The sequence below is a fragment of the Pimephales promelas genome, chromosome 5 (assembly GCF_988280905.1).
Source record: "Pimephales promelas chromosome 5, fPimPro1.hap1.1, whole genome shotgun sequence".
Classification (NCBI taxonomy): domain Eukaryota; kingdom Metazoa; phylum Chordata; class Actinopteri; order Cypriniformes; family Leuciscidae; genus Pimephales; species Pimephales promelas.
Window position 1 is genome coordinate 36682959 of NC_142773.1, and position 18025 is coordinate 36700983.

The 18025-nt window shown below is 38.3% G+C and overlaps 1 protein-coding gene across 2 annotated transcripts in view; it reads left to right on the forward strand.

Annotated features, from left to right (window-relative positions):
- Positions 1–18025, forward strand: part of arhgap21b (Rho GTPase activating protein 21b) — a 47347-nt gene that overhangs the window by 15710 nt on the left and 13612 nt on the right. Inside the window, exons 5-13 of one of the 2 annotated variants that reach the window (XM_039676472.2) lie at positions 5095–5187; positions 5265–5343; positions 5416–5470; positions 9959–11549; positions 15130–15276; positions 15413–15509; positions 15609–15645; positions 17131–17253; positions 17384–17683. In XM_039676472.2, the coding sequence (XP_039532406.2) occupies positions 5095–5187; positions 5265–5343; positions 5416–5470; positions 9959–11549; positions 15130–15276; positions 15413–15509; positions 15609–15645; positions 17131–17253; positions 17384–17683 (2522 nt within the window). Of the gene's footprint in view, positions 1–5094; positions 5188–5264; positions 5344–5415; positions 5471–8424; positions 8833–9958; positions 11550–15129; positions 15277–15412; positions 15510–15608; positions 15646–17130; positions 17254–17383; positions 17684–18025 lie in introns of those variants that run through there. The other variant, XM_039676474.2, reaches the window with a different exon arrangement.

The following is an 18025-nucleotide window of genomic DNA, read 5'->3' on the forward strand; positions in this document are numbered from 1 at the left end:
TGTATGCACTGTAATATGTACCTGGAAATAGTAGGCTACTAGCTACTTGATTGAATTCATAAAAACAACCATTTAATATATATTTTTTTAAATTTCATTTCTATAAAATGCCCCCCCCCCCCTCCATAAATTCTGTTGAAGATGTAAACATTTAAAGGATTAGTTCACTTTTGAAAAAACCTTTGCTGATAATTTACTCACCCCCATGTCATCCAAGATGTCCATGTCTTTCCTCAGTCGAAAAGAAATTAAGGTTTTTGATGAAAACATTCCAGGATTTTTCTCCTTATAATGGACTTCCATGGGAACCAGGTCCAACCGAGGTCCAAACGACAGTTAATAACAGTTTCAGATGCAGCTTCAAATGTCTTTAAACGACACCAGACGATGAATAAGGGTCTTATCATGCGAAACGATCGGTTATTTCAAAGCTTATTACAAAAATGTAACTTTTCTAAGGAAAAGCTGCCAGAAATAACTCACTGAATTCTTTCCCCTGCTCAACCTCTCCCCCTTTTCTGTTTTAACTTTTGACCTTAGGTGTTTTTTGTTTTTTTTTAAGAATGCATAATTTTGTTGCAAAAGAGCTTGACTGTTAAAAGTATGTTTGATCTGTTTTTCTTGTAGTTTCTGCCGTCAATTAGGGATATGCAAAGCCTGTTTTCAAATTTAGCTAGACGATGGGTTGTCAGAACATATTGTTCTTGCATTCAAAAAGAGCTTAACAAAATGCAAAATGCCAAAGAGATTTAAGACACATTTTAAAAGTTGATTTTTATTATAATTTTTTATAAACTTTAACATTTGAACAACACTTCTGGTGCTTTGGGTGGCTAAAACCTCCTCTCTAAACATCGCTATAGCAATACAGGCTTCTAAATCTGCTTCAGGATCCCCACATTGAGTCCTTCTGTTTGACTTCTTTACAGTGCAGATAACAAACTGTGACCTCCATAGATTTGTTTGTTCTAAATCATATTAAGGTTGTAATGCTCGTGGCATTTCAACAAACCACACATACTGGACCATAATGGTCAAAGCAAGGTCAGCCGTATTCTTGATAAAGAATGAAGAATATGTGAAGGAAAAAAAAACATCTGTTGGGAAATGTTGTTTTATTGATGGATAGTGGAAGAATGTAGAAATATGCCAGGTGCAGGACATGATGGTTCAGGAATGATCGTCGAAATTAGAGATTGACCAATATTTTCATAACCGATACTGATTATTTGCGTGTTATATTTGTTTATCGTTTTATTTCTGTTTTTGACAGTTATAACATCAGCACTGAACTGAAGAAACTATTTTAAAACTGCAATTTCACTCCCTCCTTGAATACAAAACAAAACACACTTCTACATCATTAAATAGAAAGCGCAAATAAAGTGCAGTCGGTAAAGTATCTTTTTTACCTAAAAACTTCATCAGGTATACAAACATAGACAAAATTCTAACAACAACAACAACAACAAAAAAGCATAAAACCTCCAAGTCCTCTTGAATTAAAAAAACAAACATTTCTACTTTAGTGTAGCTTAGTACTCTCAGTTGCATCTTTTTATTTGTAACAACAGCAGTAAAAAATATATATAAATATATATACTGTATATATAGTGCACTCAATGAAGTATAATTTTTCTCAAATAAGATCTTTGATCAGGTAAACAAGCAGGTAACAAATAAAGCATGTAGAAACAATTTTAACTAATAGAATTACTAAGTGCATCTTTTTTCAACAACAGCAACAATATTATTAACATTAGGCAAACTAAATTTGCCAAGTCTAATGTTTTTAAATAGAGAACAAATAAATGACAGGAGTCTATCAGCTTTGCAAAAAAAATATAATCAAATGGTTATAAGCTACAGTTTTAAAAGGTTTATGTGTTCAATAGTCTGAAGAGTGAAGAGAATGGAATGCGCTGGAATATCCGCTAATATCCGGATACATTGTCAGAAAAATAAACAAGCATAGCAGTTTACCTAGTGCATCTCGTCTGGCGTGTGTTATCAGAAACCAATGTTTTTGTCAATCTAGGTTATGAAATACCTGTTGACAGAGCGCTGTTTTTATCTGTGTTTACGCAGAACTTCTTTTGCGGAGTTAATTTATTTCCACATATAGCTGTAATTATTTAGATGTTTATTAGCTAAATAAAGTTCATATAGTAGATGTTAATAACATTTGAAGTTTTAAACTAGTGGATCTGGTTAAAACCCGCATATAGTGGCTGGAGCATTCATGAGCCTCAACCCAGTTTCCAAACAGCCGTATGAATGTGACTTTATGAGACCAATAATGAGCAGACATCAGAGAGAAAATTAAGTTCAGCGCATTTTTTTTCCAACATGCATTCATTCATGGCTGTATTATTTAATTTAATTATTGGGACATGACTTGGTGTATTATATCTGACTCTATCTCTATTTTTTATATACATATTTTGCATTTAGGTAACATATTTCCTTTGTACATTAATGGCTGTTATGTTAAATCAAATTTATTATATAAGGGAGGTAAGTTTTTACCTTTGAATGCCATTGTTGACTCTTTTTCCCCTTCAGACTCAGTGTTTTAATGGCAGTCTTGCTGCTCCAAACAGCCACAAGATGGCAGCATTTATCAGCGAATCCAATATTACAAAACCGAGGCCCGATAATGGAAGATTCTTTACTATTGGAAAATTATTGGTCTTGTTGTTGTTTGTTGTTGTTTGTTTATTTATATAGCACTATTAATACACAACCCAAGTTGAACCAAAGTGCTTTACATACAGATTCCCATGAAGGATAAAAATAAAACATATTTAAACCAGTTAAAATATCACATGTAAAATATCACATCTACTCATTGTAGGCTAAGGACATCAGATATGATTTACACAGATGCTTAAAAATCGACAGCGATTTTGCAGATCTAATAGGCAACGGTAACTCATTCCAATGTTTCGGCCCTATTACCGCAAATGCCCGGTTGGCCATGGTCTTATAAATCATGGCCAACTTGGAGGACATTCATACTTTCGGTTTATTAATGCTTTGTCATTTATCTTTTGCCAGTTGTGGTGCATCCTTTCATGGTTTCATATCAAAAGAGTTATATGAAAGAATATCACACCTCTTCTCATGTCCTTAGCACAAACTTTATTTAATTCGCCAGTGTACATAACTTTGTTGCTGCCAAGTATTTGACAAGGATTTGAACTCTTCCACAGTATGCTTTTAGCTCACTCATTGAAAAGCATGAAATTGAAACAGGAACTGAAACTGTAGTGTGGTTTATGATATTGTACCTACCAAATGCAGCATAACTGAAATATAAACATATTTATATAAATAATATAATTATACATAATATATTACATTTTTTTTGCACTACAGATTGTTCAGAGCACTAGTGTAGCCCTGTGAAACTTGATTTACATTACCTAGAAGAGTCCAAACTATCTTACATAACATCCCTTAAGGTGCACCTAGTTCTGTATGCAAAATATAGTAAAAAATACAACAACCTGAACTTACACTAGCATATGTAATAGTAAAATATTAAATTTGCATGTTATGTGAGAGCCAGGAGTGTTTTTTCAGGCCTGTTTTTATTTCTCTGAATTTGTAGTTGTGCATTTCTCTGCTGGTTTTAGTTTGTTTTTTTTTGTGCTCAACATGTACATAGAATAGTTTGTGTATGTGTATCTGCGTTGGACAGTATACGAGTGAGTCATTGTTTCATGTTCTCAACGACAGAAAGAAACTTGAACTCCAGTGCATGGATTGCATAACTGACATGCATCTATCCCACAAACACATTAGAAGGGAAATGTGAGGGGATTGGTTTATGGTTTTCTCTGGCTTTCATTTATTATTATTGGTACATTTCTATTGTGAATGTTCTATAATTTCTGATACACGACCCGATTTTTTGGTTTAGTATACTATGTTGTTTATTATTATTTAATTATATGCAAAATGCAATAAACATGGCACTAATGGGTTTGTTTCTTCATATTCCTGAGGTAAATGTATAAGTTTTAAAATTTGAAAACTACAGCATATGACAGTACAGCTATGATCACATTGCTATTTGTACTTATAATTGTTTCTGTAGTATTTAAAATATGTACTGTGCATAGTTTTTTGTCATAATGTGCAGTAAACAATTGAACACTCTGGTTACCCCAATGCAATGTGTTCAATTGGCCCTCCTATTTCCAATGTAGTGAAATAACCAGAAGTATTTTCAGTTCTTCTTTTCTGAATAGAGGTACAACCAATACTGGATTTGACCAATAACTATACCTAGGTTGGCCCTATAAAAATAAACAACTAGAATAAACAACTTAAACTGATATTTATAAAAACAATTGTCATTTCAACATTTACTAATACATTTTAATGTTACAAATGAAATCTTATTGAAAAGTTTTACCGTTTTATATAAATCCAAACTGTCATAATTAAAGTTGGCTATCTTTATATATCTATATGAAGGCCATAGCATTGAAATTAGACTCACACACACGCACGCACGCACGCACATATTATGTTTACTCATCTGTTGAATAATTTTTGTGATCTCAAATGAGGGATTTAGCAACCCGACAGTCCATATGTTTTGTGGAATCCACAGGTTTATTGCCCATTCCAGTAGACTAACAAACATATATTTAAATATATAAAACAAACTGTTGAGGAGAGATCCTCATTCCTTCAGTGCACATAAACATGGGCCACTGCCTTAGCGTCTCGTAGCTGTCAACCTCAGGGAATCTGTAGTGTTAGTTATTTACTGTTAGATCTGTGATCTATGTTTTGGCATATTATGTCAGAATGAAGCCAAGTATAGCGCTTCCCTAAGGGACTGAGGGATGTCACATTGAATGCTGGGTCATTTTTAGATGAAGTCACAAGATTTCCGTGGCATGGATTGGTTGAACACTTCATTTCGTGGCATGGATGGGTTAAACGTTTTATTTCGGAGTTGGTGTGATTTTTAAAATGTTTATTTTGTGGGATCTTGTGACCGCTCGGTTCTTCCTGGCACTGGTTTGTTGTGATCTGGGCCACTCGTGACACTGCTGCTTTTGTTGTTGCCAGGGAGACCACGGAACAGACTGGAGCCCATGGACACGATCTTTGTGAAGCAGGTCAAAGAGGGAGGGCCCGCTCACAGCGCCGGACTCTGCACTGGTAATTACCCCAGCACACTGTTTCATTATGCTTATCGATGTCTGATCATCTAAAACCTGAAAATGAAACCTCAACAGGCGACAGGATCGTGAAAGTGAACAGCGAGAGCATCATTGGGAAGACGTACTCCCAGGTCATAGGGCTCATCCAGAATAGGTAAGAGTGTGTTATAAATCAATTAGATGTGTCATGATTGTGGCCCTAAATATATATTTTCTCCACTTTCAGTCATACATTTCTGGAGTTGTGTGTAATGCCAAAAGATGAAGATATACTACAGCTGGTAAGATTTTACTGTTTTTTTTTTTTTTTGTATTTATATATGCCCTAAGAGAATTTTATTTTCAGATTTTCTGCTCTGACTTTGTTGTTGGAAACATGTCTAGTTTGAAAACATGTCCGTTTAGATAAATCTGTCCAGAATCTTCTGAATACATAATTTTAATGAGGTCTTTGTATGCATTATATTTTAAGTTTGCATTTAGTTGTACTTGTTCTGTTCGCACCCATGGAAATTAAGGTTCTGACCCATTTCAGAGGAAAGAGGCAGGTTCCTCTCGCTCCTTAGGGTGCTGCTATATCTGGGACTGCTAACCAGGACACTGCAGCCTGTCGTTTACCAGTGAGCCTTAAACTGCCGCACCATCACAGCTGTCCTCAATTACACATAACTGTAGTGCAGTCATCACTTTATCTGCCCTGCATTCTCTTTGACACTCTCCATTACAGTCAAATTTTCATGCTGTGTTGCATTCCTGGGTCTCCTGACTCATGAATAGTGCCGTTGTTTTATCATATGTACCAGATTGACTGTAGGATTAATCGTAAACTTATTTCTGATATACGCTGTGAACTTTTGAACATGTTCTGTTTTCTTAGGAAATACAGAATTTGTAGAGGTGAAGAGCAGGATGTTCTCTGAGACAGGGTGGAAGCTCTCGCTTCATGAAAGGCTGTTTGTGTTGAAGCAGCCGTTCAGTTGGGAGAGAGATGCCAGCTGGGGCCTGGCACATGGGCTCTCTCTCACACAGAGATCTAATACAGAACTGCTGTGCAGTATCAGGGCTCAATGCTAAGGATTTTTTCTAATGGCCTGGTTGTGCCAGTGGTTCACTTTTTTTTTTTTTTTTCTTGCCCAACCAAAATTTTCGCTTGCTCCACCACAAAACAGTAATACAAATAAAATAAACACAGTGCTTTTCAGGATTAGCAGATACAGGTCTAAATTGTCATTTCATTTATTTTATTTAGATAGCACGAATAAACACAACAAAAGTTAGCCATTGTGCTTTACAAAACAAAAATCCAGGAAACATGAAATGAAAAGCAAAATACCATTACCATTGAGACAATGTAATATAACCATAATTGAAATGTGGATGATTTTAGAGAAATGCCCAGTCAAAAAGATGCAGCTTTAATTTAAATTTAAACTCATATAGTCTCATAAAGTCTCATTTTAAATTATGATATTTTTTTTTTTTGTAAATAATGAACCTTTGGCTGAATGATGCCTTTAAACGTTGAACTTTTAACACATATTTTTTGGATAAAATGCAGGTTTTTTTTTTTAGGCTATCTTCATTGGAATAGAATGGAAACATAGGGCTCATCCAGGTTCATTCGGATCATTGACTATTGTTCTAACTATTTACTGTGAATAATCACTCAACGTCCTGTTTCTCTGTTTCATTCTGAGTCTGTTCAGTACTTTCTAATTCTGTCCACAGTTTCGCTTGGCTCAGTGAGCACACTCAGTCCTGCACTCATTTGTTTGCCCTTTAGATTAACTTTTAATGCCTGCCATTTACTGCTGTAAGCATCGTTTGAACTCTCTGTCAGCAGGCAAAGGTATTTCTCAAAGCACCTCTGCTGTTTCATGTGGGTGTAGTGGAATCACAGTGATGATCTGAATTACTGAACAAAAAAAAACACTTATCATAATAACATTCAAAACATCTAATATTGTTTAATATGTTATTTATATAAAATTTGAAAATCTTGTAGCTTTTATGTTTTTTTGGTGACGCACTAAACTACTTATGACGTTAACCTTATACATTGTGCAAGATGCACATTAGGCACAAGTAGAGCGTGTATGGCCGTTTGACTACAAGCTAGAATTTTACTTTGTAACGTGTTAAACATGAATATTTTTTCTTACACAAAGTGAAATTCTAGATAACTTGGAAGAGCCAGGATATTTTTTAATATAACTCTGATAATTTTTTAATATAACCGTGTATTCGTCTGAAAGAAGAAAGTCATATACATCTAGGATGGCTTGAGGGTGGGTAAATCATGGGCTAATTTTCATTTGAAAGTGAACTACTCCTGTAAGGGGCCTACATCTGTTTTATGTCGTTGACTTGATGCACTCCTGTTTGGGGATGATCAATGATTAAACTGGGGATTAGGATAACACTTCAAACTATTTGATTTTGTTTTATTTTATTTTTTTAGACAATAAGGTATTAAAAAGGAAGTCTACTGCATATATTACGATTTTTTGAAATGCAAAACTGATCATTTTATCCCTAAATTGTCGTTGCCAGACAATTTTTTTCATTCCCATTCTCAGTGAAGCTGATTAGATTCTCATAACCATAATTTAAGGATATGTCATAAAATGTCACAAGTAAATATTAGTTGTCCTAAAATTAGGTTTTTGCTTTCTTCAAGCAAAATATAATTTACCTTGTTTTGTGAGTGAAATATGACCCGGATATGTACTTGACAAGTTTCCAATAATTTTGCTCATCTCTCCAGTTACCACCTCTGTTATATGTCCATGCTATACTTTGCTGCTGCACAGCTGTTGCAGTGGCAGTGTTTTTCTCTTGCGTGAAGCAATGTAGCTAGGAAATGCTAAACAGGGTTTCCAGCTGGGTGGAGGAATAATCCATTCGAGGTCTCTGGTGACATTAGTCACAGTGACGGAGTTGATCGTAAGAGGTGTGAAAGGATGCTACGGTGGGCAGTGGCTTATGGGTTTTTCAGAGACAGGAAGAGACAGAAAAGATGATTAGATCAGCTGGAGTCAGCTGACTGCTCTGTGTTGTAGAAATAGGCGCGAGTCAACGAGAGAGAAAAAGGGGGAGGGAGGGGGAAGCTGTACCATCTGAGCTGAATGTATAATCAAGCATCTGCCTCCGACATGTGAATGGTTACATCTTTCCAGCGAGAGTAAGGGAGGGAGTGAGCAAGTGGACGCGTCAGCTGGGAGGGAGGGAGGGTTGGGAGAGGGGTGTAATCACGGAGTTATCTGCCTGCGGATGGATGGAGAGGGGAGAAATGGAGATCCGATCGCTACTACGCGAGGCAGGCACCTCAGCCCCCACCTCGATTGGGAGCGACGAGGACAAGCAGGTGGCATCGCTAACGTGACAGTCTTCCCACAGCACCCCTGCACCTTCCCACGATCCCTTGTCACTGGCAGCACTGCAGCTCCTGTGCATTTTTTGCGCTCTGTACAGAGATATTTACTGTGATAGTGGTTGTCAATACGTGGACTTGATTCTTTTGGTTTTGACCACCTTTAATGTATGTTGGTCTTTTACTTTTCCTCCCTTTCTCTCTCTTCCTTTTTTCCTACCGGGGTTTGTGATGTAATGGCTGCGATTTTCGCAGGGAATCACTAGTCTGGTAAGCAGATCCATGCTACATTCATGTTGATTGTTGTTTTTTTTTTTCATTTATAAATGTCATGCATGTCATTGTATTGTAGTTGGTTGTTGATTTACTGTCCCTTGTCGTTTTCAGATGACTGTCATGATGTTTCTGATAATGTGTAGCATTGTACAGTGTAGTTTGTTGAATGTCTTCCATCACAGCTGTGAATGGATTGTGTGACCTGTTTGATTTAGGCGTGTGGGTAGTTATCGGATATATCCAGCGAGCATATTTGCTATGCCTCGCCCCTTTTTTCTCATTTCTCTCTTTTCCTATTATGAACTTTGGCCTTTGTAACAAGGCATCTGTGGCATGAAAGGAGGGGCGAAGTTCCCTACTACTGATATCAGATTGAGTTTGTATTGTTATGCGAAAGGAATGTAACTGAATGATGGGTTGAAAGTCCACTCCATGTGACTTGCCGTGATGTTTTGGAAGCCAACATACTGTATATCCGAGCAAGACAAACAATATGGAGCCTGGTACTTGTTTTTAATCTGACGTTCATCAAACTGAAGTCCTGTGATAGTAGTTTACCTTGAACTCTGGATTTTAACATGATTACGGAGGTCAGATTTAGTGCCATTGCTAACCAGGGCAATCGTCCACCTCTGGCTTCAGTGTCGTTTCGTTCACGTGTGGTGACCCGAATGGTGGGTAACCACTTTTCTTGTTACTATGAATTGCTATTTATTGTTATTATTTTAGGCTGCCTGGTGCTTCCTTTGGAGAGATGTCTTTGTGTGAAATGGAGGCTTTTCTTTCTTTCCAGCGGCATTATAAAATTTAAAGGGAAGACATTACCGGATTGCTCCCAGTTGAGATCAGATCAGATCTGTTTTTTTTTTGTCAAATTGATTGCTAAAGGTGTATTTTTGTTCTGAACTGTCAGCTTTGGATATTATAATTATTGTAGAATTCTCAAGCACTTGGCACACCAGAGTATAGCTCACACTTCTGACCTGTCAAACTCCCACACGCAAATATAATGCTGTCTACCCACACAGAGAAGAACTGTTTGTAAGAAATCATCATGAATTTCAAGTTTTCTCTAATATTGTGAATACTATTAAAATGTACCTGATTCTTTCTTCCACAGGCCTATTCCCAAGATGCCTACCTTAAGGGTCATGATGCATACAGTGGAAATGCCCGCCATATCCCGCAGCCACCCCCTATATGTTACCCTCGAGTAGACTGTAAGCCCCCGGGGATGGCCCAGGCCACTGAGACATTAGCCCCGGGGGTTGGACCATCTGATCTAGGATATCGTGTGGAGATATCAGTACCTCCCTCCCCTCCACCACCCATTCCAAAGACACAGACTGCGGTGTGTGTGTGCAATGAAAGTGTTCGGACAGTGCTGTTGCCTCCTGATGTTCCCATGGGCCGTATGGTTCCCGGTCATAGGGGGGACTATGGTCTAGTAGGGCCAGAGCCAATGCTGATTAGAGCCAGGCCTGGTACAGTGTCTGGTGGTCGTCCGCCATACCTTCACCCTCGCAAAGCTGACATGTTCCCTTCAGGTTACCATGGTGATCATTATGCCATTCCACCTACACACTATGTGCCTGCTTCCTCCATCAACTCCCCTGCTACCCACCAGAACATTGATTGGCGGACTTACCAGACATACCGGGAATATATCGATAATAAAGGTCTTCACACTTACAGTCGGACTATTCAAGAGCGTTTAGACAGCCTGCGAACTGCATCACAAAGTGTCCACGGTGGCCCTCATTGTGGACACCAACCTGGATGGGGCAATAAGTTACGCCGCAGAAGCACGTCTCATGAGCGGGCTTACCAGGGCCCGTCTGTGCTTCCTCCACGCAGCGCTTCACAAGATAGGATGAGTGGGGCGGAGAGAGCAGCCCAAGCCAGGGACTGGCCTCCTCGTAGTGTGTCCTCTGACGGCCTCATGCGGCAGCCCCGTATTCATTCGTCAGACTATGTGGAACATGAACTAGTTTCTGGCGCACCGTGGGCCGCTGTGGATAGGCCGCTGTATGGCAGAGTAGACCAGAGGAGTCGTCCTAGTAGACAGTCTCTCCCACCAAGGGCGGTCCTTTATCGTCCCCCAACAAGGTATGGTATGAACATCAGGGGTGTTTCTGGCTCCCATAGGCACAGCTCAAGAACGGACATCCCACCCACTGCTGGTTTTACAGAGCGACCTCGTAATGGAGTAAACCAGGCCAAAGAGCCTCCTTCCAAAGACCAAAGCGGAACTGTTGTTGGAAATCGTATTTCTAATTCTGCATCAAACCAATCAAGAACTAGGGCTGAAACCATGCAGATCCCAGAAACTGGGAAAGAGAATCCAGTGGGATATAGATCTGCATCTTACTCGACTCCCCCTCCTCAGAGGCCACAGGGTGAGGCATCAGCTCAGAGAACTCATTCACGGGATGTCAAGGGTTTACCGGTAAACGGGTCCAGTTCAGTAGAAGGCGTAGTCCTTCGGGAGAAGCCCCCAACAGGGAAGGGGACACCACAACCGCTTCGCCATCCCTCATACATCCTTGCAGTGAATGACACGGATGTGTCTGAGCCGACAGGGGGTGGTGTCTGCTGGTTGCCCAACGATGCGCGCCGGGAGATGCACTTGCAGAGACTAGGGGAGCGGCTTGACTCCTCCTTCTGCTCCAGTAATCTGGACGAATCACTTGACTCCATTCCCTTCATCGGTAAGTGCACTCATTGTAACCATAGCAACGCTAACCTGGCAACATTCTTGAGCCAGCAGTGGGGATTGTTTTAGAGCTACAGCAGATATTTTATTATGTGTAGACTTTGCTGTATTTTGCAGTTAATTTTTTATATGCGATTTTTGTGATCAGTGCTTTTCTGTGTTGTTAATGCTCCACTCATTTATGTGATCTCAATCTGTGACCTTTCATAATCACAATTTCAAATCCCGACCCCAGGTGTCCAGACAGAGGATTATCATGGGCAAATTTAGCTTTGTATTGTTTGTTATCAAACTCTCAAAGCTTGAGGAGTCAGGGTGATTTTGCAGGAGGTGCAGTTCCAGGCTTGTGAGTGTGTTTGGGAGTGACGGAAATAGAGTGAGAGTCACTGTGTGTGAGTCATGGTGGTGTTCAGGGAGGAAGTGGCCTTCCCTCGTACTCTAATGCTTGAGGATATGTCTAGAATATTGAGTGATAGTCGAGCTGCACTCTGTCACAAGTCATCTTTGATGCTTTGGTGTTTTGCACTAGCCTTTTTGATATTAAGCATACACTGTAACTGTTTTTTTTTTTGGTGTCCAAAATCTTTATTGCTTATTTTCCATACTGCTTACACATTTGGGTGAGAATTGTGAAAGTGAGAAGTTAAATAAATAATTAGTCATTTAGGTGATAAGTGTTAATGGTATGATATTCCCATTAGTGCTGGAGATTATATAGAATATTCATATATTACAGGCAAAACAGTTTGAGCAACATTGTGAATATTGCAAGAATTATAATGTGTTTTTCATTTCCCCATTGAATTTCCTAAGTAGCACGTTATTAGACTAATTTTGCTCTCCCTCTCAAAACTTCAGTTGAAAAATAGTGTTGGTAAGTTCAATCTAGAGCTTCTCAATTAATCATTAAAAAATATTGATCTCGAAAACACCCATGCAATCTTATTCCTAAATGACAACGATTCTGCGGTCTATTAAACCTTTGACAAAATCACTAAACATTCAAATCTGTGTTGGCTGCAAGTGATATATTTAGTGAGTAATTGAATCATTCATTCAAATTAGAGCCCGACCGATAAAGGATTTTGAAGGCCGATACCGATACAAATATTTTTGGGTTTTAAAATCCGATATTTCGATATATCGGCCGATATTTTTTTATTATTATTAAATATTGTTGGATTTCACACACGTGTAAAAGAAAAGCTAACTTTTCTGCACAAGATACGTTTGATACTTTTTCTCTATGTCTAAATGTTCACTCCTCGCAAGTATAACTTACATTTTACAATGCAGGGACTGTAACTAGAGATATGCTAGTTATATATACAGTACTTTATTTAGGCAGAAAAATTTCATTGTGGTTTCCAAGCTCATTAATGTTAACGTTAGGAGTCTTCCACTGATGATAGTGGCATTAGCTAGCTTTGTGGTTAGCCAGTCTATGATGAGCCATAATTTAGCAATAGGTAACATCATACTGCAAATTGTAAAACATACATTTTCAATATAATAGGCCAAGGAGAGATGATTAAAGCGTGTTTGGTTTGTTTTTATTTTATTTTTTAAATATTCATTTATCGGCCATTTATAACTGCCGATACCGATATTATGGAAAATGCCTAATATTGGTAGATATATCGGTCTGGCTCTAGTTCAAATGGGTTTATTTAAAACAATTCATTAAAATGAATGAGACATTTTAAAATAGACTGGAGCAATGAACATTTAGCCAGAACCTCTAGTAAATTAATTTATTTTGTTTATTTGTCATGGCAGTTGAGCACGAACACACACATGCTCCGCGCCAGTAAACATGTACCATTATGAATGTACCATGTACCGTGACTTCCTGTGGAGTTATTTTTCTGTGACTGACTAATTAAAATTTCGTCAACTAAGCCTCTTATCGTCTACCTTAATGGGGGCAGCCCCTAAAGTGATAAAGTTTGGTAAATCAGTTTTGGATAGAAATACACGGTTGGACATGTGGATGCATGTGTATACTTTTTCCTGTCTTAACTCAATATGCACAGATAACTAAGTCACTCCTCTGCTGGTTGACACCCTGAAGAGTTGTAAACACTATGGCCCTGTGGCATTTCAACACATTGCTCAGTTTGTTTGACTCCTTGATCAACCATTGGCATGACAAGGCCCAAACCTCAGATTCTTCATTATAAGTTGCTTTGGATAGAAGTATCTATCTGCTAAAAGAATGTAGTTGAGGATGGTTGCCACCTATTTCATCCAAACACACAAAAAAAACCCTGCCTACCATCCCTTTAAATGAAGCTAGGTGATTGATTGCTGATAGCATTAAGATTCTCATGTCTTGGAGTGAAGCGATCTGTAGACTATGCTAGATTTCTTCGGCTAGGCATGAAGAGTGTTTTGCATACCTTCCCCTTGGCCCTCTTTGAGACGCTGGAGGATGCAGGAACTAGGGCAGTTACTTTAATTTTAGCTTCTCCAGCCCTCTGGCAGCACAGAACAGCTTTGTACTCCAACCTTTTTTGGCCGAGACCTGCAGAGAAGCTCAAAAGTTTTCAGTACTCTCAAAAACAGGACATGTCAAATTGTAAGATGAATAAAACTGTCCTCGTTCCTAACACTTGTCTGGGACAAGTTGATTTGTTTTTGAAGGGGCAAGTGAAAGAGAATGGAGTAGCCTGATTAAAACTTACCAAAACTTACCAAAAATGATTCTGATTTTATTACGTTTACTGTAAGTGGTGATTAATAGTGGATAATATCAATGTATTAACGGTAAGAAGGTTGCGCTGTTGAGGCTCACACATCCTCTCGAGGAGAAATCTAAACAAATGTGAATGTTAACATGATACTGTGGTTTTTAATACATATTTATATAACTTACTAAGTACTTAAATTTTTGACACAATATTGACACTTTTTATTCTATTTCAGATTTTTTTATATAAAGTATCGAGAATAAAGTATCAAACAAAATCAATTAAGTTTGGCTCATTTCTGGTTTGGTCAGACTCAGGTAATTTTTTATTTACCCAATGGCAAGAAAATGAGAGTTAAGTTAGCCATTGCTCAGTGATGTATTGATAGTTGGCTAACGTGAGGCTATCTGCTTCAAGTTAGTTTTAGTTTATCATTATCATGCCAAATTGAAAAGATATTGCAATATGACATTAAAAAAGGGATATTACAACAGGCCAGTAACAAGTAGGAATGCTCATAAATTACCAATTAAAGTCTGTGATCAAAGAAACAAATATACAGAAACACCTGTAACATATTTTGAAGTGAGTTGCCAGCTTTCCAAAATTTGCCCTATGTTTAATTAATAAAAGTGTTGTGGTCAAACTAATGATGTCTGTGTTTTAAAATTGAGTTTAATATTTTGAGAATTATTCGAGGGCATGAATATGTATGTAGGACTCATTTATCTTTTATTTAATCTTTTATCCTTTATTTATCTTTTTTTCTACTTTATTGTTGGAGCTTTTTTGCCCTCTTTGGTATGCATTTCCATAAATGTACACACAGGCTTGCACGGTTATTTTATTCACATGTTTGGTGCTGTGTTACTATGTTTACAGATGAGCCAGCCAGCCCTAGTGTAGACCATGATGGCAACCACATTCCTGCATCGGCCGTGATCTCTGGAGCTCAGGCTGTAATCTCTGACAGCCCGAGCCCTACCACCCCTAGTCCCCTCATGCGACGGCAAATGTCTCATGACCAAGGTAAGCAATTCTGTGTAGATTTCAATTTATTTGAACAATTATTGCCATCTAACAGCACCATACGAATGGCACAGGGAGCATTTTGTTGAACATGTTGCTGATCTTTTTTTTTTTTTTTCTGTGTACATCCATGCAGAGTCTCTCAGAAATGCCATTCTGCAATCAGGAACCAAAACAGAGCGCTCAAAATCATACGATGAGGGTCTGGACAACTACCGGGAGGAAGGACGTGGGTAAGTGTCTTTAAAAAACGCTGGATCATAAATTTGGTGGTTCCCAATACTGAAGTTGTGAATAGTTGTTTGGCCTAACATATTCATTCATTTTCACAGACGATCCAGCAAACCGAGTCTAAGTGTTTTCAGGAAGGTGAGAGATGCACTTACAAATCTCCCTCATAAAGGGCAGCTTTCTTTAAACCAGAACGCTCATTTACTAATAACGGTGATGTTGGCCTTGCTCCAAAACCTAGTGAGATACCTATGTAGAGAGCATTTTAAAGCTGTACCTAAAATTCAATCTAATATGCATTTTTTAGCCAAATTTAAGATTATATCGCATGTGCCGTTTGTGGGGACAAACTGCTTTTTAACAAAAGTCTATCCAAGATGAACAAAGATTCAGACCCATTAAAGTAACTGCTCTAGAGTCTCAGCGATCGTGTGCAGTCCATGGGCTTGTCATCGTAGTGTTGGGTGCAATGGCGGCAATTCACCAAAAGCCAAGGTATAATGAACTCTGATGACATCATCAAATCTTACTCCCTTCCCTCGACTTAACAAGAAGCGCCGTGTGTGTGTGTGGTTCGTCCAAAGATGGATCACATATAACTTTGATCATAGCAGCAAATTCGATAGTTATAAACCACTGTTATAAGAATGAAAGACTTTTCAAGTGCTTTTCAAGGACTTTCAAGTAATTTCACACAACTTTTTCCAGCACATCAAAGTTCAAAAGTCTGAAAATTAACGTAATGAACAAAAAAAAAAAAGTGTTAATCCTTCAAAGTTTTAAAATTAAAAGTTTCATGATGTTGGAAAACTCACACTTACTGAAAACCACTTTTATTTTAAAATAAAAAAATACATGAAATTACCATTATAGCCAGTAGATGGCTGCAAAGATGCCCTTATTGGCTTATTAGTCACTTCCACTCTATTAGATAGTTTCACGTTTATTTATTTTTATTTTAAGAGATGATCAAAACACTATTATAAGATTAACACTTTTTGTACTGAAGTGTGAATTATGTATTTGTAAGAAAGGTCACAAAGTTGCATCATGTCTCCACTTTGTTTGTTATAATGAAAGGATTCGTGCGTGTTTATAAAACTTGGGTTAAACAAACTCATTCACCGATCACTTTCAGTAAATTAACCACCACTGATTGGTCACTATTTTCAACAGAAATGCCTCTGATTGGCTCAGTTCTGCTGTTAAACTCATGCCACACGAATATAACAAACAGATTGCTTTAATTTACTTGCTTTTCCCTCGTATTTAACAATTACAAATTATATGTGACACTTTTATGTGTAGTAATATAATACCGTTAATCCTGCAATAAAAATATATGACTTTGCATTGACCCGACGAGCCAACGTATGGCAGCCCTGTCACACCCAATTGACGCCCCTACTTGGGTGACTAGTCAATCATCATGACTTTTCCCTAATGTAGAGCACTCTACATAAGTCACTTGCGACGTTCCATTTTAGTTAGGGGTAGCCTAAGAAGGGGAGTTGCCTGTGTATTGATCAGAAGCAACTCACAAGGTTTTGGAATAAGGGCAAGAATTATAATTAGTTAACCAATACTAAACACTAAAATGTCTTGTTTGTTCTGGTTTTATAGGCACTTGATGGCCATAAATCTGATGACTCCAGCTCCAGAAGAGACTCGTCCACTGAGATCTTCAGTGATTCCACCAAGGAGGGTTGGCTGCATTTCCGACAGCTCAACACGGAGAAGGGCAAGGTGGGACAAAGTATCTCTCGGTCTCTTTCAATGTTCATCTCCCATTAGTGCCATGGAATGATGATAGTTTTACTGTGATTGTTTTAGATTACTGATCATAACCAGTATATACATTTGTTCCTATCTGTAGCGAGTAGGAGGTGGTATGCGGCCATGGAAACAGATGTATTCAGTGCTGCGTGGACACTCCTTATACCTCTATAAGGACAAAAAGGAGGGGCTTGCTCATGTCAACTCCCAACTGGAGGACGAGCCTCAATCAATCAGCATCAAGGCCTGCTTGATTGACATCTCCTACAGTGATACAAAGCGCAAGAATGTCCTACGGCTTACGACTTCAGACTGCGAGTATCTGTTTCAGGCAGAGGGCCGAGAGGACATGCTTTCCTGGATAAGAGTCATTCAAGAAAACAGCAACCTGGACGAGGAGGTTTGTTGACAATGACAGCTTGGTCTTGTTGACTACCTTCACACTGCATCTTGTTTGAGAGAATCACCCACAAATCTAGTTTAAAGAGTACAAAGACACTTTTTTTTTTGGTCGTAACTTTCCGAGAGAAATAAGGCAGACACTGCACCTGTGTTTGTCTTTGTTATCAAATGGAGTATAGTATAGTTTGAAAAGCCAGGCATTTGCTGTAAAAATGCGCTCTGTTTTTTAGTATTTGCGTCAAAACTGAGGTGCTTTAGACATTCATTTATGGAGTGACACCTCTATACTGTGTAAGACAAAGTTTGTCTGTTGCAACCACTTGATTTTTGTTCGAAAAGA